The sequence below is a fragment of the Wasmannia auropunctata genome, unplaced genomic scaffold (genome assembly GCF_000956235.1).
Source record: "Wasmannia auropunctata unplaced genomic scaffold, wasmannia.A_1.0 LD335972.1, whole genome shotgun sequence".
Taxonomy (NCBI): Eukaryota; Metazoa; Arthropoda; class Insecta; order Hymenoptera; family Formicidae; genus Wasmannia; species Wasmannia auropunctata.
Window position 1 is genome coordinate 133,098 of NW_012026918.1, and position 23,193 is coordinate 156,290.

A 23,193-nucleotide genomic window follows, 5' to 3' on the forward strand; every position below is an offset into this window, starting at 1 on the left:
TGTAGAACATCAAAATCAAATGTAGAAGAATAAGTTAATAAAAGTAGATAACAAATATGTGATAATATTATTTATTACAAAACATATATTGTATATGGGCTTGACCATAAATATAATTTATACATAATATTTTTGCGTAAGTGGTACGTTGACAAGACATAACAATACTTATATAAGTACAATAAAACAAAACATAAAATTTTGTTCTATAAAATAACATAAAATAGAACGAAAAAGTATATATATGCTATTTTTCTTTTCTTTAATATTACGCAACGATCGTTAAATACAGTATTATAAATAATTAAAATTTTAAATTAATTGATTCTAACCCCAAAAATAACAAAGTAATGTATGTACGTATTATAGTTGCAAATGTATATCTGTAGTTCACAATTACAATTGCCGGACACCGGGTCTGCCGAACACGACACATCACACGAAAATGGATCACGAAAGACAGAGCGAAAAGTTCTTTCGTGAAGTTAAAAAAAATCGTTGAAAAGGTCAACTCGGGATAAACACGTGTTTTTATTCGGCTTCGATAATATCCGGCATGCCGGTATGACGTGCTCACGTGATGCGCACGCATATATTTATCCCTGTTTTCGTTTGGCATAGGCGGCCATATTTGATTCCACCTTTTGTATATGAGTTTCACTCCCGTGGATGCTCGTAGGCGGAGACGCACCAGTACGGGAACGGTGCGAGGAGGTGCGAGCGCTGTCGCGTCAAGGCCGTCAAGTCGCGTCCGCACGCACGCACTCGGCCCACGTATGTACACGCGTGTGCGTCACCACCACTTATCGCGCGCGCGCGCGAGAGAGAGAGAGAGAGAGAGCGAGAGAGAGCGGTGAAGAGATCGGAGGGGGGCGATCCCTGCGCCCGTCGTCGCGGCGCGCGGCGACCCCTCTCATCTTCGTCCTCCTCCGCCCGAGACGAGCGCCGCCGCGGCGCGCATTGCGATACGCCAGCGTCGCCAGCCGCGCTCCACGCACGCGAGAGCGTATAGCGTACTCTCTCGACGCGCACACGAGCGAGGTTATTTAAAAATGGCGGACGCGTCGTCTTCCGACACTACCTCGGACTGCTGCAATGAGTGTTTCTCTGACATTACGTCGGAAAAGTCGGAGTACGTCGTCGTGGGACGCAAGCCGTGCCCGTCGCACCGTCGCAGCAAGCGGAACCTCCTGCAGAAGCTGCTGATACGGGAGGTAGGCCGTCCAGATTCGCGACCGCGACCCGACTGGCTGACCGTGAGTGACAGGCCTCCGAGGCACCGCGCCTCGAGCTGTCAACGAGCGATTCCTCGCCCGCGACGGGCTCCGCGGTTTTATTTCCCCCCCGCCCCTCCCCTAAACAAAATAAGAGATTGTTCGTTTGGTTTAGAGCGAGCTGCCGTTCGCGTTAAACCGCGATTAAAAAAAATACACCCAAACTACAACTTCAAGCTGACTTTTGATTTTTTTTTTCTTTTAAACGTTTTGAGGAAATTCTCGGTCCGTCGACGTCCTGAAAAACGTCCGTTTTCACGCCTGGGGAATCTCATTGGAATGGGCACGCGTCGATTTACATAGGCAGTCGCTGTACGTGCAAGATTTGTTTTGTAATAACAGCAGCACGATTTTTTTTTTGCTCGCAGATGAGAGGATGCCTGTCAGCGCACAATTACGCCTCGGAGGAGAGACTGTTCGCAACTGTGCCTAAGTGGCGACACTTCCATCTCCTGCAGATAATCCCAAAGTCGGCGCTGGAGGCAGGGTATGGAGAGAGTCGAATCATTTCGTACACAGAATCTTTTAGCCTATTTTTTTTTTCACTGCATTATAGCTGTGAATTCTCGGATACATGTGTACTCTGTTTTGTACATATGAATAAACATATATATATATATATATATACAATATATTTAAATCAATAATGCATTTAAATAAATAAATGCAGATTATTGTGTCACAAGCGCTTAATGTTTTTCTCTACTCTCTACATTTTTTGGAGTGAAAATACTGCCACTCGGCCATTCGAGTGGCAGTATTTTCATTTATTTGGAGTGAGATTCACTCCAAAAGAGTGAAAATTCACTCCAAAAAAGTGAAAGTCACTCCAGAAAATTTAGAGAGTAGATCTTTGAGAGAGATCTCTAGAAACTTTGAGATCCGGTGAGAAATGGTCGTTAATGTGAACAGCGAGTGTCTGTAGCAATGATTACCTGCTAGTGTTAAATACAGAGATATAAATGTGAAGTAATTATGTTTAGCACAAATGGCACGATTGTGAAGATTGTATCTTTGTTTTGCAAGGCATATTGTTATGGGACTGACGCAGTGTGGCCAGTTCCTGCTCACGTATACGTACACGTTGGACGTCAGCAGCAACACGTCTTTGTACAAATACCTGTTGCACTGGTGGGCCTTCACGCCCAACCGTGCGGCTCGCAAAGTCGCCGAAGTCACATTGTTTGGCAATTATACAATTTATAGGGAATTAAGCATAATTATATCCCAATGGCCGATGGAGCGGAACAAGCTTGTAATTCACGGCCTTTGGTACGTACTCTTGGATTATGTCCGCCTTCCAGAAGCTGTGTGAAATAAGATACACTAGCCAGCCATATTATTTCTCCGTTACAGTACAAATTTCTTACATTTGCAACCGACTGATAGAGCGTATTTAACTATAACGACAGTACCGTCTCTCGAGAATTGCAAAGATTGCATGAAAATTGCTGCATCGTATGAGGAAGAGGGCGAAGGTAAATAATTTGCAACTTTTGGAAAGAAAAATGTATTCTATTATCGTGTAATATATAAAATATTACATTTATCAACTGCGCGATTGTAGTAGGATTAATCAGAATTATGCATTTTGCTGTACAGAGTTGGCCGCGAATTGGGACGGCTGCGTGCGATGCAACTGTTTGCAACATGGCCTTACGGTTCACACGACTTACGAAGTCATCTCGCCGTACCCGAAGTTTCGCGCCACCGTGTGTCTCAACTATTGGAACCACGTGGTGGTCAACACGGGAAACTTCCTACATGTACTCAGGGTAGATTTAAATATACCTAAATCGAAGAATCAGAGGTCGTGCGACAAACAGGACAGCGTCATACACGATCCCGTGGTTCCGGACACGATCCCGCTGGACATGAGCGACGTCGAGGAGACGGACTACTCGACGCGGACGGAGCGGTACGAGAGCTCGGACGAGAAAGTGAGCACGCCGGAATGCGTCGATCGATCTCCCAAGTGCGAGTCCAGCTTGGAGCACGACTTTCTAGACGAGCCAATTAAGTTAGACGATAAGCTAGGACGCGATTTGCCATTAAATACCTCAAGCAGTAATCAAAGCGACTACGTCTGTGATATAAATAGTAAGTCTACCGCTGCGGGCGGCAGTTTAAACGCCAAGTCGTGCGAGTGCTCGGACACGGCTGAATGCAAGTGCCGGAGCAGCAACAACAACAGCAGCAGCGGCGGCGGCGGCGGCGGCGGCAGCCCCGTCTCGCGGTCGCCGGCCGCCGGCGTCGAGCAGACGGCCATCTCGGTGCGGGACAAGATCCTGCAGGACTTCTGCGAGGACACGTCGCAGGAGCTCAATATCGGCAGCGATCTTATCACACTGGTGAAACACCCGTCGTGCTCGCCGCGCTCGACGCCGCAGAGACTGCCCTCCGATCTCAGGGCGATGGCCACGTGGTCGTCGCCGATACTCACCCCGCCGTCGGACATCCTGCGCACACGCAATTCGGAATCTAGTCACAGAATCCAGGTTCAGCGTAATTACAGCGGTAGCAGCCAGCAGCGCCCGAGCTCGCCGCAGCCCGGCGCTTCGCAGGAGGACAACTCCGTGGCTTCCATAAACTCGCCGTTGCAGTCCGTGTCGATTAGCCCCTCGTCCTCGTGCTCGTCCCGCCTGATGTCGCCGCCGGTCGCCCGTTCCTTTCGCTACCCGAGCCCGCGCAAGCGGTCGAATCTGCACTCGCCGCCGCCCGTGGTGCCGGCGCAGTCGGCGAGAACGACGAGGGCGACGCACAAGCTCATCCTCGAGGCGGAGAAGGCGTACGAGTTCACCGACGAGGCGCAGGAGACGACCTGCGAGAAGCTCAGCTCGTTCAGGAAGCGCCGGCTCGCCGACAAGAAGTACGAGTTCTGCGACGAGACGGAGGACGCGGAGAACATAGTTCCTTTCAAGCACATACGCGACCAGTTCAGGCATCGCGGCGCCTGCTCCATACATCAGATTCCCTCCTCGCCGGCGATGTCGCCGGTGCTGCCGAACGGCCGTAGGCACTGGGTCGATTCGGATCAGAGCGAACCGGACGAATTGAATCTTGCTCAAGATATTAGTATAGCCAGCGACTTGTCGAACGCCGAATCAGGTATGATCCCTACGATTTTATTATCGAGACGGAAGGATTCGTTATAAAATGACACAAACTTCGAACGCTTCTTTCTTTTCAGCTGAGAAAAGTGTCCTACGTCCGTTGAATCAGAATCAGTTGTCCAACGGGAGCGTGCACAGAGACCGCGTCGGCAAGTGCTGCCCGAATTTCTCGCCGTTGGTTCCTAGAAATAACTTGCAGTACCCTCTGATAAAGTGCACCGCGCGTTTCAAACGGAGCTACATAGAGCTCGACGATGAAATGATATCGGTGATCACAGACGTCGAAGGTATGTATTTATGTTTATGATTTTGCAGATTAGTGCTTCTCATGTACTACGTACACTCTTAATTGAGTTCAATAACATATGTAGTTATTAAAACTGACCGATCGTAGCTGTTCCTCCGAAGAATAAAATGACCGTGATTGGGCCAGTTTCACGCGTAAACGTAGTCGTAATTTAATTGCAACTAGTTGTTACATTGAGACGATGTTTGCAGATGAAGAGACCGGGGGATACGTAAGTTACCAATGCGTCCTTCCGATGCTCGTGCACGGCTCCGGATACGTTCAAATGCAGATGATCAGCAACAGTAAAGCGGAAAAACTGGTATTTGCTGTTTCAAATTAAATTAAAAAATGTTTCTTTCAATACGGTGATTTTCCGCGAGGCAAATCACCTTGGATAATCGATAAAAAAAAAAAATAATCGTGAACGAGACGTGAACGTATTTCTGACGTAACGAAAAATACCTTTCAGATAGTGCCATGCGTTTCTATAACACAGTTGAGTTTCGATATCGAGACTTTTTCTCACCACATAGCAGACTGGATCTGCTCGAGGTTCAAGAAAAAGTATTGGCACTGCAGCGATTACGATATCGAAATAATCGACGTGTGCGCGCTTAGCGGCGACATAATATGTTTGCACATAATGAAGATCCAAGCAAGTGAGTTATGTAGCCAAACGCAATGGTAAGCACACATGCCATCCTACGAATTAACATTCTATAGTCGCGTTTAGTTCCTTTGCACGTTAATTGCACGATAACTTTGCCAACGAGAACCGTCGCGCGTTACATACGTAATAATTTGAAAGTATCGCTTAAACGAAACGTGTCTCGAAATTAAATAAATTTAACGCGATGCACGCAGTGCGCAGGAGAGGAAGCAGTACGAGGTCGGGTGCAAGTTCACGTGGAACATCGACACGAGCCAGTACAGGATAACGGACGTGCTGCCTATGGAGGAGGTAAAGCCCGAGTCGTGGAAGCCGACCATCACGAACATACCGAATTTTCGTAGCCAGCTATGGAATCCGACCCGCCGTTTGGCTACGCAGCTGCGGGAAAAGATTCAACAGCCGTACGCGCACACGGTGCGCTTCCTTCACAACGAGATGAGCCTGGCAGGTCAGTGTCTCGTCCTAGACAAGCATATTGAAGTTTTTATATAAGAACAAATCGCGTAATGTCGAGCCCATTGCAGGCGAGTCTCTAACCAAGCTCACCGATCTGGACAATCTGGTGCAGTTCTACATAACGCCGATGGAGTGTTACGTAGAACGTACGAATGACGCCTTAATGGAGTGAGGAGAGATTTGCAGGGAGCCATCGCACTCTTCAAGTTGCAAACAGTAATTTATTTATCGACATAAACAAACTCCGCCATTTTTGCCAAATACGCTGAGCCGCGGCGTATAACGTACATTACAGAAATGTACTCCGCACTGTTAACAATGGTTGTGTTAGCAGCGAAGAGTATCTTCCCCTTTTCTCGAGCGTAAATAACGGATGAAACGCAGAGGAATGTGTAAGCCATATAGGACTCGCGCGCTACGTCTTTTTTTTTTTTTATTATTGTTATTAATTTGTATTCTCCATGAACGCTAAGCGGAATTGATTCAGTGCGATGGGACTTGTTCATAAACTTAGAGGTATAGATTTAAAGGTACTAATTAACGATACAACGAAGCTCTCGCAAGCGTTTTGCTCCGATTTGTAAAATTTACCAGTGTGCTGTATACTATACATTGACGCTATCTACGCTATCATGGTAACTACTGTACTTTGGTAACTAGTAGATATAGGTGACTAAACTGATTGTCAATAAATATATTGTAATGTGAAAAACGAAGTAAGAAAGAGAGAGAGAGAGAGAGAGAAAAGAGAATTGGCGATAACTGCCTCGATATACTTTGGTCCCCCAAAATTAATTGATCTAAACTTGTGAAGAATATCGGAAAATTTTTGCTTGTACATGATTATAACATGTCCTGCATGTGTGTAGGACCAAATGCGTTATACTTAATTTTTCACGTTATCACAAGATTATTGTATCATAAGAGCGAATTTCCCGCAGTTTTAAAGTTTTTGATATTATAGCGTATTATATGAATGATGTGCATTAAATGCAACTTGCGTCGTTAAACGCGTCCGTCACAATTCGTAAGTATAATAATTTTTTTTTTTTACCGAGAAACGACGATTGAATTTCAAAAGCAATTATATCGAAGCTGATGATAGATCGTTTTTTTTTTTAGATTGTAATAAACTTTGTGTCATTATTTAATATAGAGATTCTTTTTAACTGCGTATTTATCTCCGTATATATTATATATATATATATATAACGAACACTTATTCTATGTCCTTTCGAGTGGCGAAGAGACTAGCGGATTCAAACGGGTATCTTAACGGGCGGCCCCACGCTAACGTCAGATCCGATTCCGTCCAGCTTGAGGCCGGTGAGAATCTCCTCCCACGCGTTCATGCACTGCTGATAGTGTCTGATATGTCGGTCCGCCATCGCGATCAGCATGCTCTTCAGATCCTGCTGCTTCTCCACGTTCCACCTCTGAAAGTCGCTTCGCAGATTCTCGTTCGCGCACTCCACGCGATCCTGCAGTATCTCCGACTGTTTGGCCAATCGCGGAATCGTCTGGCCGAGTCTCTCCAGTTTTTCGTCGCGAGATTCCGCTTTCCATAGAGATCCGCCCCAGCCTTGCGCGGGAATCGTGTAGCTCGTATTACCTACCAACTGTATGAATGCAATTAAGTGTAATTACAAATCTGTCCCATTTGTTTTTTAACAATACAAAAATGTAAATTATACGATGATTAATTTCCTTACATTAAAAAGTTAAGCTTTAGTATTTATTACGAAAAGAATTATAAGCTGATTGATATATATTTGGAGGCACAATATGTTCATTAATTAATTAAACTCTAAAGAGATTTAAAAAAAGAGAGAGAAAGATATAAGCGAGGTTTGTACCTGGTCCTTTTCTAATCTCCTCTTCGCCAACAGGTCGACCGTTATCTCGTATTCAATCTGCATCGAGTCGCGCCGGGACAATGCGTTCTTGACCGCTTCAATGTACGAAACGTACTCGCGCTCGTCGTTAGGAACGTCTTCAAGAAGTTTCTGATGGGCCATCGCGTTCGCTTCTACCGCTTTAGCGATCGCCAATAAAATGGGCGTGAGCTCCGGTTCCGAGGTCGCCCACAGTGTGAATATGGGATGCAGCTGATGAAGCTCCAGCAGATAATCTGTTGCGTTACAGTGTACAACGTGAGAAACAGCTGACAGCTATTTTACCTACATGTATCTGTGAGCGTGCTCCCTGTACGCACCTTGTCTCTCCTTATGTATACGATGATTGATCTTATCTATGGCCGACAACTTTTCACCCAGCGCTGTGCAATAGTCGCGAATCTGTTCGAACTCCAAGTGACGTTGTTTCATCGTGTAAGTACTCGCTATGTTTTGCAAGGAGTCGGTCACTTTCCCGAGCACATTCCCGCGATTTTTGCGATGAACGAGAAATTCCTGTAATTAATTTAGGATTGATTTAATAACCGTAATCGATTAAAAATTGACACAATATTGCTGCAGCAACTCACCGAGGGTTTTGTCGTGAGAAAGATATGGAGATTCTTGTCGCAACTGAGAATAGGATGGTTCACCACTCTGTTCAGGAATATATGCAGAAGCTTCATACGCGCTATGATAAATTCCTTGGAGTAACGATCCAGTTGAGCGAGCAACGTATGCTTGCCTGGCATCGGCTGCAACAAGACCCAGGATTTGTAAATCTTTTGGCCTCTCCACATATCATTTTCTCACTAATCGTGTATCTCATTTAGTTATAATTCACATACCATATATATTTACAAAAAAATAACAATGAAAACTCACTGGTATGATGTGTGTCGGATAGGTATCCACTAATTTCTGGCGCAGCCAAATGAAGTCATTGTATCGCCTGCGAACCACATACTCCGCTTCCTCAAACTCCGGCCGTGTAGTCTGGGGAATTATTTAGTACGATTACAACGTATGTCGATTTCGAGAATCGAAATGACTTTGCCAACGAAGCCGTACGTACTCTGGTCGTTATGCGGAATGTGATGTACGTCTCCAGAGTCTCCAGATGCTTCTGCGGATTGTCCACTTTCACTTGCAGATCTCGCGAGTCCGTCTGGAAGTCCGATATCTCCTGATCCGGCAGAGTGGAGAAGCTATCGATGGAGGGAGACGCGACCTGTAGGAATTACAGCGGTTTCTTGACATTTATCGATTGACAAGCCAATCGTATGGAACTCAGTCAGCGTCAGGCTCGCGGGTCAGAGTCCATCGCGTATTGTATGTTTATTATCAATTAATTTACATTATTAGCATTTTTATTAATGTAATTAATTAGCATTTATTATCAATGTAATTTACTGCAATTTGTCGGTCAACTTATTGACTGACTTTCAGGGCAACGGACGCGGTCAGTGGGGCAAAACGGGGGAGCTGTCAAACTGGGTCTCCCAGGTTATGTTACGCTCGCGTACCACGGATCCCTCGATGGAGGTGCTGCAGTTGGACAGGTAGTCGACGTCGCGGCTCTCCTGCTTCACGATCCCGCCCACCGCCATCGAGCTCACCTCCAGGATCGCCGAGTCCTCGGCGCCCCTCTCGCCCGCCGCGTTCTCCACCTCCGACGTTTCCGACGAGGTCATCATTTTTCCCGACGGTCGGACAACGCGCGCCGATAACGCCAGCCGTCTCCTTCGCGAGGCAACAGTGCTGTCACTGCTGACAACCTCGCGCAAGACGCCCTGCGCGCGATGAGCGACGAATTAATCGCAAGTTTTTTTGTCATATAAATCCCAATTTTATTTCCAATTCGAATGCATCGCCGGTGCTATCATTTAATTCATTTGTGTTGCATTTTACTAATGCGAATTTTTTTTTTTTGCTATAACGTTAAATCGTCAACGAATCCCGACGAACCCTCGATTTGTCCAATTTTTTCGAAGCGCGCATGAAAATTTCGTATCAAGTAATCTTTGTTTAATTTTGAAGTCGATAAAAATTTCAGACCAATAATTCTTCCGCCTGAATAAGAAAGAATTTTCGACGAGAACTGAATCACTTTCGCGTGTGTTCGTAGATGCGACAAACGGAACTGGACAAAATCGCGCGTACTCGTTTTCACATTTCCGGATGATCTCGATTCGAGTCCGCCGCGCCCGGGGCCCGCGAGTTCCTGGCTCCGCCGCTGGCGGAGCGAGACGGCGCGCGCGCACGCGACACGCGCATCGATCATCGATTCAAAACGCTGCGGCCAGGCCTCGCGTCGGGCGCAGTCAGTGAAGAGACCGATCGACCCACATCCCCCGCGTACTGCGATCGAGATGTGCGACACATGCACGGCAATTCGGTACACGACAGGCTCCTCGGGGCTGAACGAGTCGCCCCTCGAAACGAGCGACGTTCTCGAATTCCCGACGATTCGTCCTCTCCCGTTCTCCGCGTCGTCCCTTTTTTCGGACGAAATGGCGGCGGACGACGTCGCTGCACGCGAAAATCGATGGCGATCCGCGATTGTCATCGCGACGACGTGCGTGGATCGTCCCGTCCTCCGCGAATCGCGATCGACTTTTCTCCCTTTCTTTTTTTCCTCCTTCGAAGTCTTCTCGCGTCTTCACGGAGGTTACGTCTCGCTGACCGGGGATATTGTAATCCTTTTAATCCGCAGGATTCGCGCGGATGGAGAGGAATTCCAACTTCGTGGCCCCGCCGTGGTCCTACCGCTGCGAGATTCTCGAGTGCGCGTCGACGGCGAACGAGTACCGATCGGACATGCCTTGCTACCTCCTTAGGAACCGATCGTTGTTGTGTAAGCGACTTACTCCTTCTTTTTTTTCAATATTGACGGACTTCGCCGTGTGTCCGTGCTCCGCGTTTCACCTCGTCGCGACGAGCAGCTGGCGACGATGCGATGACAGCGATCATTTCCGTTGAAGTCGTTATAATCGTTTCCGCGAACCTCCGCTCTCCCGATCCTTAAATCCTTTATTAATTAATTAGTTCTTGTCTCATTGATTTATTTAGACTAATATAATGAATCTTATTGTCCGTTCTATTTCGAGCAAGAACTGTGCCTATAATTGCACACATCTATAACAAAAATTAATTTTATAATATGCAATAATTAAGTGATTCGATCGTTTGATTATAGTTTTTATATTTCAATTTCTCTCTCTCTCTCTCTCTCTCTCTCTCTCTCTCTCTCTTTGAATCATGAATGACTGTCATTCAAAATACGAGGACATGAGATGATCAAACTCTGATTAACTTATTAATGATTCAATAGGCAAAATTATTTAATAATTGTTATTTTTGACTTCTTTTTTTTATAATAATCATGTATTAAATAATTGATAAATTTGCAATTTTATTCATCTTAACAAAATAGCATAGATATAATTGCTTTATAAATTAATTCCCGAATTAAAATAATTCAGAGTTTACCGCATGAGTTCAACCGGATAGAGAAGGACGTCTGTAGTTACCGTCATTGGCGTACCGTTTGCAGGCGCGCGGCACAGATGGCGCCGAAAAGCCGCATTATGACACGCGCCATCGACGTAATCGACAGCGACCGAAAAAGGATTCGTGCATTATCGGCCGGCCGATCGCGTGCCAATCCCTCCCCCCTCGGATTGCGGTTGTGGGACGGAAAGTCGGAAACTGACTGCGGAACGCTCGTCCCGTTGCGTCCCGTCGCGTTTTTTTTCACTTCGATATTGCGGCGTTTAATTTCAAAGTCGGGAGTACCGCTTTCCGATAATTCGCGTTTCGAGGAGACGCGAGTTTTTTCAAATTTATATTTTCTCGACCTCTCCAATTCCTCAAAGATCTGGGAAGTAAAAAAAAAACATATAGCATTGAAAGATGGAGATGGAAAAATTCTTTCTTTCTGCAGAATAACATTTTTAAGGTATTCACAGTCCGCGATATATCTCGTATTTAAAAGTCATCGTTAAATTGCAGTCGTCGTGAATCCAGCCGAGTAATCATAATTTGAATTCTCGGTAAAGATCGTATATATAGTAACGCGGCAGCGAAAATCGCATTTTCGCCAATCGAAGGAGTGAGAATAAAGGTCGCGCGTTGTTGATCGAAAATTGAGGTTCCCTCTTCCACGGCGTTTCTCGCGAGGAAGACCATTCGGCGCAGCTGGGCGCTGAGGAGGAAAGCGGGAAAGAGCCGCGCGCGCGAATTGGGGGGCCCGGCAGTGCCGCGCGCGGCCCTGCGCGTGACGCGGTCAGTGATGCCGTAGCCAAGGCGACCGTAGCAGCAGACAAGCAACACCACTCCGGCCAGCCGTCCACAACAAAGTACAGGGGGTTCGTCGGAGTGTGTCGCCCCGCTCTTTTTGCGCTCCGTGCCGGCGCCGTGCGTGTGCGTGCGTGCGAGCGAGCGAGCGAGCGAGCGTCGTACGAGCCGATCACCGCGGCGCGCGGTTTCCTGGGTGACGAGCTCGCTGTCGCCTTCGAGGGGAGCAACGAGGGCGAGAGAGAGAGAAAGAGCGCGCGCGCGCGCGCGTCAAGGAGAAAGAGAGAGAGAAAGGGAGATTAGAGAGCGCGCCCGCTCGACGACGACGACAACGACAACGACGACGGCGGAGAAACACGTCGTTCGGTCGCGCGAGTGCGCCCGGGCGCCGCTGCGTTCGAGCACACGCCATTCATGAAGACAGGTGAGTGCGAATGAGAGAGTGTGAGAGAGAGAGAGAGAGAGAGAGAGAGAGACGTACGGATGTCGGATAGTCTCATCCGTCGTCGTTCCTGCTCGCGGAACCTCGCGTCGACGTCGTGGCCGACGGAGACGCCGCCGTCGTCGCGGGTCGTCCCGCCCCCCCCCTCCTCCCTGATGGTTTCACCCGTAGCCGGTCGCACGGCACGCTCGCGAGGAATCTGAAGACACGGTGAGAGTGTCTGCCTGTCACAAGCTAGAATGTTTAGCGTGAAATATCGCTTGTCGGAGTGACGCCGATCGTCCGGAGGCACGTTGAATCCGTTTCGTGACGGAAGCTACACGCGGGAAGTGTTCCTCCCCTCGGGTAGAGCGGAACGGTTTGTCGGAATCGATTCTACCCGGTTAATTCGGGCGAAAACCAGGAGCTGTAGGCCAGAGAGCGAAGGCCTGCATCCTTTGAGGGGATTCTTTCTAGGTAGTTTTACGATTTCGATTCTTTGCACGATATTGATCTGTTAAGGGATCCAATCTGAATGTGTTATATCGAAGCAGGGTGATACCTTTGTGATGCTCTCTGGGAGAGAGAGAGAGAGAGGTCTGCCTCATAGATTCCCCCGATTTGTAACGCTTAGGTGAGCCTATTATACTTACTATACTTCCTATGGGGCATCTGATATGAAGAAGCGTACGAAGATTTCCAATTAAAATGGGTTTATCAATTACATGAATGCCAATCTTCCACCCCGCAGCCCTAAGCTGATGAACATATTAATCTTTCGCAGCCATCTCTGCCTGGACTCGCCTTCCAAAATTCTGCCTGTCCGAACTTGCACTTCACACCTACACGCGAATGGCGTTTAATTTTGTTGCTGATTTAGCAATTTTACCCTGCCCCCAATGTTTGTCGTTAGATTTCGCGCTATCGGTATCCCTTATCTCTGCCATTTGACTTTTCAACGCATCTGCACAAATTCTCAGCCTGCGAGTTTTATCTGACTCCAGGTGCATATCGCTTTCACAGCTGAGGACCGAGGAGTGGATATTGAGGCAGAAAAGTGGCTTCCACGTAACGAGCCTTAAGTAATGGTTTCTTCGTGTACAAAATTGCACGGGGGAGGGAAGTCGAGTGTATGTATGAGGCATGTAAATACACACTCGTGCGGACATTGGAAGGACTTAGAGACAACAGAAGTCTCTCTCCCCATCAGCCATGCATAACCGAGGCCAGGTGCACTTGTGACATTACAGTGTATAGGTAACAAACACCAGGCCGTATTGGTATCAGCCTACCAGTAGCATTTGCAGCAAATGCTATATAAGGTATCTCTCTAAATATAACGCTGTAAATATATCCAGAAGAAATAACAGATGTTATGCCTTAAAGTTTTATTTAAGAGTAGGATAGCTAGGGAGAATTCTATTATATCAATGAATGCTTTCAACATCTTACAATTAGCTTGGAGAAAAAGTATACACATTTGTGTAATATACAAAACTATCACATTGGAACAATATAATTTCCTTCATTATTTTATTTTATTTATTTTATTTTATTTTTTTTCCATAGTAACGTGAGTTTGACTTTTAGTTGCACTAGGGCGAGGATCATGTTGACGTAACATTAGTACGTTTCTCTCCCGTCAAGTTCTATATTAATTAGGCATGTGTATATATCGAAACAAGAAACATCAGATCCTATTACACAATTTCCTGAATCAATACTGGCGAACATTACGATGTTCTTAGCGAGATCATCTCATAATATACTTTTAACATTAGAAAACAAAGCCGCAGAGCAATCACATGTATCTTATATGTCTATTACACCGTTTGCAGAGAGAATGAGAGAGAGAGAGAGAGAGAGAGAGGAGAGAGAAGCGGAATGCGCGAATAGAGAGACGGGGGAAGAAGCCATGGCCACCTTTTCCCTCGCGAGGCGAAACGTATTAATACATCGGTGTGCGTCGCTTATTAGCCCTCCCCTCCGGTCCATCCTTGGCGGGAAAGAAGCGAGGGTTGCAACGCCGGACTCAGGCTAATGCTCTCTAATTGCTTTCGTGATCCCGGCCGCCTTCATTGATACGTTTTCAGCCCCCTTAAAGCGAGCCGTGTGTCCAGTCACGCGTGGGTAGCGCACCGTGGTGGTGCTGGGACACCCCTCGCGCGCGCCCCCTTTCCACCCTTCCTCCCTGCCAACCCTCTCTCCTCTCCCCGCCCATCCATCCCCGGGCCCCCGATTTCTTCCCCTTGATACATTGTGTTTGGTACCTGCCGCCCCAACAGGTACACGGCGCCAATACACCATGATACACGCGCGTAATAATGGCAGTGACGTGTACCGTTCGTATCGCGAGCCCGCCGCCGGGGCTTCCCTTTGATCTGCGGATTATTGAATGCGCCACACCTGCGAGGAGAGAGTACGTTATATTGCGATCTCTATATAAGCTTTGCGTTATATAGGTTAGGACGGCGGCCGGGACGCGGGTGGGAATTGTATCCTCGTATGTTCGTGACGTTTTCCCGCGGCGTGCCGGCGCTTTTAACGTAGCCGGCTCGCAGCAGCCGCCCCGAAAACGGTTTCTAGGATCGGCCTTTCGTCCCCCGTGCGGAAGCCTTATTTTAGAAAATTAATAGCGCGATACGGTTCTCTCTCTCTCTCTCTCTCTCTCTCTTTCCCTTTTCCTCCTCTTGAAGACAGTTTATCGACTAGCGCTTCGATATGAATATAATCTGTCGACAATTTTGTAGCTGTTGTACAGAAAGTATTATCTTGAGTTTCTATTTAAATCTTCCAAGGAAAATATTTAAATGAGTTTAATATATTTAATATTATAATTAATATTATGTGAAAATTATCACCATTATATAATTCACTTTCAGGCAATCTTGAAGTTTTTACTCTAGATTTTATATAATATATGAGAGTAAAACTTTTTAAATTTATATTAAAAGAATTTAAGTGGTATTAGAAGTGATACTTTAATTAATCCAAAATATTCACAAGATTATATTTGATGAGTAAGTGGTATTTCAAAAGTGACACTTTATTGTAAAACATTTACAAGATAATATATTTGATGAATTTTCTATATCTTGTTTCATAATTATCAAATAATATTCTTGTTTCGTTGAGCTGATATTGAAATTGGGGGTTGCGGAGGCACGCTGTTCTTAAAGATCTCTCCACTGGGTCTGGTTGGAAGATGTTATTGATATTTAGTGTGACGGTGTATGTGTGTGTCTCTGTTATAGATTCGTCTCTCCAGCAGCGGAGAGGTAGTAGCGGTGGTGGCGACGACTCAGTGGGTGCAGAGAGAGGCGAAGGAGTGATTGCCATGACTACGACAGGAGCCCAGTATGCCCTCGCAGCAGCATCCACCGGGGCTAATAACAGTGGGGGTAGCTCCACGGCGGTAGGGGTGGAATCTAAGCAAAATGTGGTTGTCGTGACTACTACTTCCAGCTCCAGTGGCGGTGGCAGCGTAGCACAGACTCAGTCTGCCAGAGGCCAGCAACTCATCACCGTCGTGACGAGTCCTGATCCTTCCAGTCCAAATAATTTGCAGCCCATTCAGGTTAGCAATACGAATCCTCCATTATTTCTGCATTATGCCTTTTGTATGATTTATGAGAATAATCTCATTCTTATTATTCTCAAGAGTTATGAAGACAGTGATCTGAGTAATCTCAATACTTTGTAAAATACAATTCATACGTCAGATCATTTTTTCCTTCTCTCTATTGCTTTCTATTTATTTCTATTGAAGTGGAGTGGAATAAGAATACAATGTAAGGAATATATATATATATGTATATATAAAATATTCAATATTCATGTGATTCTCTGTAGATATTATAGCATCTGTTTGCAGCGCACTTTTATAGGTGCCGTACATCCAATCTGATAACATATTTGAGCCATCTGCTCCTAGCGACTGATAAGAGTGATCGCGCACAAATGTTGAAATAAAATCCAAGTCAATTCTACCCTGCACATTAAATGTTCGCGCACGTACAAGAGGCATACATAATTCTCTCTTTTTTTTTTCATCATTCGTTATGAAAACGAGCTGTGGGCCACGAGGACACGCATACTATAAATAATAATTTAGTTATTGGTTCAGGAACGCGATCCGCTTGAAATAGCTGCAGATTCGTCCAACGGCTCAACAGGTACGCCAGCGCATGTTACAGCACAGGTAGTGGTCAATACTACTCACTCGGGTCAGCACGCGCTGGTGGACTCCGACGCTGCCTCCACGTCAGCCGGCACCATCGTCAGTGGTTCGCCGCACTACATAACAGTCACAGGTAATAGCCGAATATGAAATCTCCTACCTCTCCTACAATAAGAATTGATCCTAACTCGATCTTACTGCAATACGCCCCAAATCTAATTGCGTACCATCGAATTTGCAAACGCTGTAGATATCCGATTGTATGCGACATACATATATAGATATCAATATCGAGTGCGAAACTTAATTGCAAATAAATTTATTTCGCGGTGAGTGCGAGTATGAGGATCAGTTTGAAAGATTATAGTGTTTGAGTAGAGATTTGCCCCTTTCCATGCTGCTGAAAAACATGCACCTCTGTACTTCTACTCTGACCACACTAGGCACCAGTGATTCACCGTCCTACGCGGCCCTCACAACGGCTGTAGGTGAGGGCAGAATATAAACAGCATGCCTTTTATTAAATGTCCCGTTTATTATCCATACATTTTAATTTCGTAAAAATTACAAAATTAGGCATTGCATTCTTCTATACCTTATATTTAATATCATTCAGTTTATTTCGTCTACATCTCTCGTCACTACGCACTGTTGTCGACAAACGTGTAAATACAATTATAATTTACAGTTTTTAATCACTTACGAAACTATTTTTATTCCAAGTGCAGTGCCAAAGATACTTACGATACCTTTCGGTTATTAAGAGAATTTCTCAAAATGACAAATATACGTTAAAATAAAACTTATTGCGTTTATGCGAGTTTTTGTATGTCGGTGCAAGTGACCTATTTCAAATACGTTCAGCCACATCCTTTTTCTTTTCTTACAGTGTCCGGTGACGCAGAGGCGGTGGGGTCCGAGTCGGTCTCTCATCCAACTTACGTTCAGTATGTCGAGGGGGATGGTTCCGCGTATATACCGGCGAATGGCCAGATGTAAGTATAGCAGGCTCAAGCTTATCGGTTATTCCCTTACGGAACGCTCTGTAACAATCATCACGTAATACTCTGCGCACAGGACATATCCCGTTTATGCTGTCGGCGAGGCGGGAGCAATGTACACTCCAGCTTCGGGTCAGTACTACACCCCAGCGACGACGCCAGTAACGTATGCACAGGTAATGCTTGAAATAGTCTAGAGTGCGAGTAGTCGTCGCGATAAAATTATGGCGATATTAATGCTACATTTGTGTCGCATCACTCACAGGTCACCGGACAGGGCACGAATTCGACCACCGGACAGCTGTTATCGCAGGGCAACGGCACGTACTTGATTCAACAGAGCGTAGTAGATGGAGACCCGACCCACGCGCTCATATCCGCGGCTGCGGCGCGCGCCAGCCCGCAAACGGAGACGGCGGTAAATTGCATGTCCCCTGACTCTCTCAGGCTGCTCTTTCATCCTTCTAGACGCTGGATAAATTAGTCTCGATTACATTGAATGATTAACGTATATACATTTGCGACGATACATATTTATGCCTTATCGCTGCAGGCATGGGGATCTGTGCTCTGCATGATCATATGGGCCGTTCAAGTTTCTATCAGATCTTAGTACAATAGTTTTTAACGGAGGATACACAACAATCGTTAATATCGTCAAAGAGTTTTTTCAAGAATGTGTGCTATAAACAGAGTGTTTAGTAAATTGTAGTGCAACCAATTGAGAAGATACTTTACTCTCTCTCTCGGAAAAAAAAAACAGAAAAAGAAACAATTTATATTAATCTATTGCGTAGTCTCTTCGATACTTTGTATATAAATGAATGCTCTAATATTCGTATTGTAGTTTTCGAAGTAACTTGTATTACGGAGCCCACACAGTATAAAAATTTGCAAACAATTGCGGATGTTAGTAGTTCTCAAGGAGAAGTACATCCTTGCCCGTCTCTTAATTCGGGGGGTTAACGAGGCATCGGTATGTTGGGTTGTTTGATAGGAGGCTGTGGTTAGCGGTGGTGGCGGGGCGTACTTGATCAGCGGTAATTCCGGAGGTACCACTGTCACCGTGGAAGAGACAGCGGCAAACGTGACGCATGCCACTAGAGTCTCCCAGGCCACCGTAAGCCAAAAGAAAAAAAAAATTAATTCCCCACATTTCGTAGCTTGTCTGCCGCACTAATCAGTATCTTTTATTATTATTTTATTTTTTATTTTTTCGGCATGTCTGTTAGTTAATTAAATTGCTTTGTACTGCTCTAATGTTTTGTTGTGCATAGTATTTCTTTTGAAACCTTTTTTCGTGGAATCTCTAGGTCGCGAGAAACGCGAGAAATGGTTATGCATTGAAATTGATTGCTCTTTAAAAAAAAATTTACAATTTATTTTTGTTTGCTGCTAATATAAATTTATTTTAAAAGTAATTTTAACAAAATATCTTTTTTTTTTCGTAAAGTTAGCATAGTAATTTTTTTAATTTGAAATTTTTGGTGCAATTATTTCATCTTTCTTATTTATATATACTTTTCCAATGAAAACTGTATTCATAAAAAATTCTTCGTGCTTCGATCTAAACAGGTGCACTGGTTGTTGGAGAATTACGAAACTGCCGACGGCGTGTCTCTTCCAAGATCAACTCTCTACAATCATTACCTACGCCATTGCTCCGAAAACAAATTGGATCCTGTGAACGCGGCTAGTTTCGGCAAACTAATACGCTCTGTATTTCTGGGTTTAAGAACTAGACGTTTAGGGACTAGGTAAAGAGCTTCACAGTAATTAGGGAGACAATTAAATTCATAATAATTATAGTGTTTACCAGATTAATAACTTTCGTCGCTTTTGTTTTTATTATAGAGGAAACTCGAAGTATCATTATTACGGAATTCGTGTGAAGCCAAGCTCCCAGCTGTCTGTATTGAACGACGATGGCACGCCGAGACAACCGCAGAGCGCGAACTCTCAGGCCAAGCGATTCAAATTCGTCAATCAGAAGCAGGAGTCGTCATACGAGAATAACACGAACACGAACATCTCCGCCAATTCCTCGTCCCCGCAGTATCACCAGTATCTCGGCGAAGCGAGCGGCGCCATTCCCGATTTTCCGGAGATCTTCATCAGCCACGACTCGACTCTGCCCGAGGATTGCACTCTCGAGGACATCGACACGTTCCGCAGCATCTACAGAGAGCACTGCGAAGCGTTCTTGGACGCGGTGCTGACTTTCGAGTTCGCCACGGTGGAGAGCCTCTGGAGAGAATTCTGGCGCAGCCAGGACAATAATAACGGTGATGAGTGCGAAGAGGAGAAATATTTGTCAAAGTATGTGTTATTTACTAAAGAGATTTATATGAAAAAGAAAAATTTTATATTGAATATATTTTAAATTTTATCTATTTTTTTTTCACATAAAAAGTATTATTTTTCTAATGTTTTATTTTCTTGAAACTTGACGCCTACAATGAATATCTCTTTCTGCTTTACAGAACCAAACTATATCAGATGTGTCAATGTACGGGAGTACAAGACTTTATAAAAAAAGTGGACTATACATTCTATCAGAATCTAGTCGATGTTTTAATGCCTAATGTATTGCGACCAATACCAAGTACGTATTATAAGATTTTTGTTATACCTAGTTTCTGCCTAGATTTCCTTATATTAAATGCTCCTTTTTGTCTTGGCAAGGTTCGTTGACACAGTCCATCCGAAACTTCGCAAAGGGATTAGAATCTTGGTTACAGTCAGCAATGGCCGATTGTCCTGAAGAAATGACGCAAATTAAGGTATTTATATCTCGATTGTACAATTGATACTATTAGAAAGAATTAAAGATAACCAAAAAATATTTTCTTAAAAATTATATGTGAGCTCATGCAGTATGATTATATTGTTGGTTACAGTTAACTGCAGTGTCAGCTTTTGCTCAAACTTTAAGGCGCTATACTTCATTAAATCATCTCGCACAGGCCGCGCGAGCGGTGCTTCAAAATTCTAATCAAATTAATCAAATGTTAGCCGACTTGAATCGCGTTGACTTTCACAACGTGCAAGAACAAGTAAGTTGACATCTTGCAAGATTTCTGGTTAATCCTCTCTTTTTACTATCTAATACACGCACATACTATATCTGCGAAGACGTAATATATATATTTGCGATCACTTTTTTTAGGCATCCTGGGTATGTCAATGTGATTACGGGATGGTACAACGTCTTGAGGCGGATTTCAAAGTAACGTTACAGCAACAAAATTCACTGGAAGATTGGGCGATCTGGTTGAAAGGAGTCGTGACTCAAGCACTTAAACCACACGAGGAGAAGCCAACATTTGCTAAAGCTGCACGTCAATTCTTGCTCAAGTGGTCGTTTTATAGGTACATTCTGATTTTTTTTTATCACCTTAGCGAACAATCTTTTTCAATGAAACTTACATATTATGTCTTTCACAGCTCGATGGTTATCCGTGATCTCACTTTGAGGAGCGCTGCGAGTTTCGGTTCCTTCCATCTTATCAGATTACTTTATGACGAGTACATGTTTTATTTAATAGAGCACCAAGTCGCTATCGCAACTGGGACTACGCCAATAGCTGTAATGGGAGATGTTAGTATACTTCAATCCATTATTAATATTATTATATTGATTATTAATATTATTGATCTTTGGATTATCTTAATTTAAATCCTTGCAACTTGTCCATAACATTTTTTTTAAAGCTATTGCAATCTTCCATATCGATTTTATTCGTATCACGAGATATTAAATAATTGCTTCTATTTTTCAGAAAAGTCAAAATTGCTCTTTAGTTAGTAGCTTTGGGGCAACGTCCAATGGAGGTGAGACACAACACTTGATCCTGTTCTTATCGAAATATTGCCTCTTTATTATAATGTAATGTTTATTCGGTACAAGTCACGCAAATTGAATTTCAGATGCGTCTAATGCGAGCCAACCAAAACGTATGAAGCTAAGCTAACTGTGTGCCTACGCCCTTTAGTTTATGATTAAACCGGTAGCACACGAAAATTGCGAAGATACTAGCACGAAAGCATGCAGGCCTACTACAAGAGAAGAAGAAAACACACTAGTCTCGTAAATTATTATTTTGTATAACGTCAAATTATAATTACGACATATAAGAAGAGGATTTTTGCATAACGCCTACGAAATGTATACAATTCAAGTAAGTATGTGTGATATAAGATATAGAGAGGTATTGTACTCCGCGAAGCCTTGTCTCATATACAGGTATGGCGCAGGTTTTAAAGTATCGCTGGCACGATTTTAGTACGTTAGTAATATATCGAATCTAGTCGAAACATCTTTGGAAAAAAAAAATTAAGAGTATACGGGACCATGAATTTGTCATGCTCTCACTAGAACATGTATGGAAAGCCCACTCGATAGCGTTTTCGATGGATCTATTCTATATTCAATGATCATTTTTCGGGATTACAAATTTTTTTGTAGATATAGATAAGAACAATATATATATATTATTAATTATGTGTTATTAATTATTGTGTTATTAATACTCGTTGATGTAAATTGATATTTATCAATTTCAGATTTTATTTATTTATTTTTTATGTCTGAAAAATCCATAAAACATATAAAACATAACGACAATGTCAAGAGTGCATTAAGGCATACATATCCGTTTTTATTATAGCGATGAATGAGGACATTCAGATCATTTGACATCGCGTTTGAAGGAAACTGCATTGAGTGGGCTTGAAATGATCATCGGTTTGTGCGAAGGAAAACGCGAGAGAATAAGATTCTACCCTCGGCTTCAGGGTAGAATCCACCTACGTTTCGCTCGCGAATTCCAGTTAGCGCACAAATTACACGCAAACCAATTACAAAAATCCGCCCTACCGACGGTAATATGTCAAAAGTATTCCTAATCGGAATATTAGATTGCTGTAACGGTATATAAACTTTTAAAGTTTACACACACACATTTACACATATATCCGACATTCATATTTTTTAATGTAATTTATTGATTGAACACATCGACGCACTGTGCGGAGATTTCGTTTTGAGAGCAGTCTCTATTGCAGTCGGTTGCTATTCTCTCAGTATAATTAAACGAATAGTACAAAATTTTATTGGAACGAGAGAGAAAGAGAGAGAGAGAGAGAGAGAGAGAGAGAGAGAGGGAGACGCGAGTACCGAGATTGTTTTAATTTACTGATAGACTATACAGTGTGCGTCTTATACGTTCGATGTATATACATTAACGAAATGTAGCAGATGAAGAAAATACGTACGATTGTTGAAGTTGAAGAGGGAAACTGCAGACTATATATGGTAAGCGCGATACGAGCATCCTCAACTTCATTTCAAAAATCGGTTGTGGATGCCCTACAGTAAAAATATGTGTCGGTATATGTTTTGTATTCATAGGCACTCCAATAGCGTCTTTTGTATTGTAAAAATATTAGGATGTAAGTGTCGCTGAGAGTTTCGTATGTTGAGTTTAGTTTGCCTATGTGCATTCGTGGACAGACCGGTTGCGACACTTTTTATTTTTAGGTTTCAAAGCGCACTGATATTTTGCAAATGCGAACCACGATTGGTGTTAT

General features: G+C 44.1%; 4 protein-coding genes across 5 annotated transcripts in view; 2 read left to right on the forward strand and 2 right to left on the reverse strand.

Moving 5' to 3' along the window:
• LOC105454905 (vacuolar protein sorting-associated protein 33B) overlaps nt 1–1,160 on the reverse strand; it is a 4,862-nt gene extending 3,702 nt beyond the window's left edge. Inside the window, exon 1 of the mRNA XM_011697860.1 lies at nt 1,082–1,160. The gene's annotated coding sequence lies outside the window, so the exon portion shown is untranslated. The remainder of the gene's footprint in view (nt 1–1,081) is intronic.
• Nucleotides 1,053–6,517, forward strand: LOC105454904. Its single transcript, XM_011697856.1, has 10 exons — nt 1,053–1,214; nt 1,643–1,761; nt 2,301–2,546; nt 2,631–2,752; nt 2,877–4,382; nt 4,465–4,674; nt 4,886–4,995; nt 5,146–5,360; nt 5,541–5,797; nt 5,874–6,517. Exons 1-10 carry the CDS (start codon nt 1,053–1,055, stop codon nt 5,975–5,977), a joined length of 3,051 nt encoding a protein of 1,016 aa, XP_011696158.1. The 3' UTR covers nt 5,978–6,517.
• On the reverse strand, nt 6,007–9,454 carry LOC105454903 (sorting nexin-7-like). The gene is made up of 7 exons (XM_011697855.1): nt 9,227–9,454; nt 8,776–8,931; nt 8,586–8,696; nt 8,291–8,455; nt 8,021–8,216; nt 7,662–7,936; nt 6,007–7,424 (listed from the first exon to the last, which is right to left on the reverse strand). Exons 1-7 carry the CDS (start codon nt 9,395–9,397, stop codon nt 7,065–7,067), a joined length of 1,434 nt encoding a protein of 477 aa, XP_011696157.1. The 5' UTR covers nt 9,398–9,454; the 3' UTR covers nt 6,007–7,064.
• A 2,843-nt stretch (nt 9,455–12,297) lies between these two features.
• On the forward strand, nt 12,298–21,647 carry LOC105454908 (DNA-binding protein RFX2). 2 transcript variants are annotated; one of them, XM_011697869.1, is made up of 17 exons: nt 12,298–12,423; nt 15,675–15,997; nt 16,535–16,733; nt 17,044–17,088; nt 17,490–17,595; nt 17,678–17,777; nt 17,867–18,019; nt 18,599–18,721; nt 19,177–19,358; nt 19,456–19,920; nt 20,085–20,206; nt 20,287–20,384; nt 20,502–20,657; nt 20,771–20,973; nt 21,049–21,202; nt 21,384–21,435; nt 21,532–21,647. In XM_011697869.1, the coding sequence occupies exons 1-17, from the start codon at nt 12,414–12,416 to the stop codon at nt 21,573–21,575; spliced, it is 2,535 nt and encodes an 844-aa protein (XP_011696171.1). In that variant the 5' UTR covers nt 12,298–12,413; the 3' UTR covers nt 21,576–21,647. The 2 variants fall into 2 exon arrangements, with proteins under 2 accessions (XP_011696171.1, XP_011696172.1); XM_011697870.1 differs by lacking the exon at nt 12,298–12,423 and adding an exon at nt 13,138–13,742.
• The last annotated feature ends 1,546 nt before the right edge of the window (nt 21,648–23,193 follow it).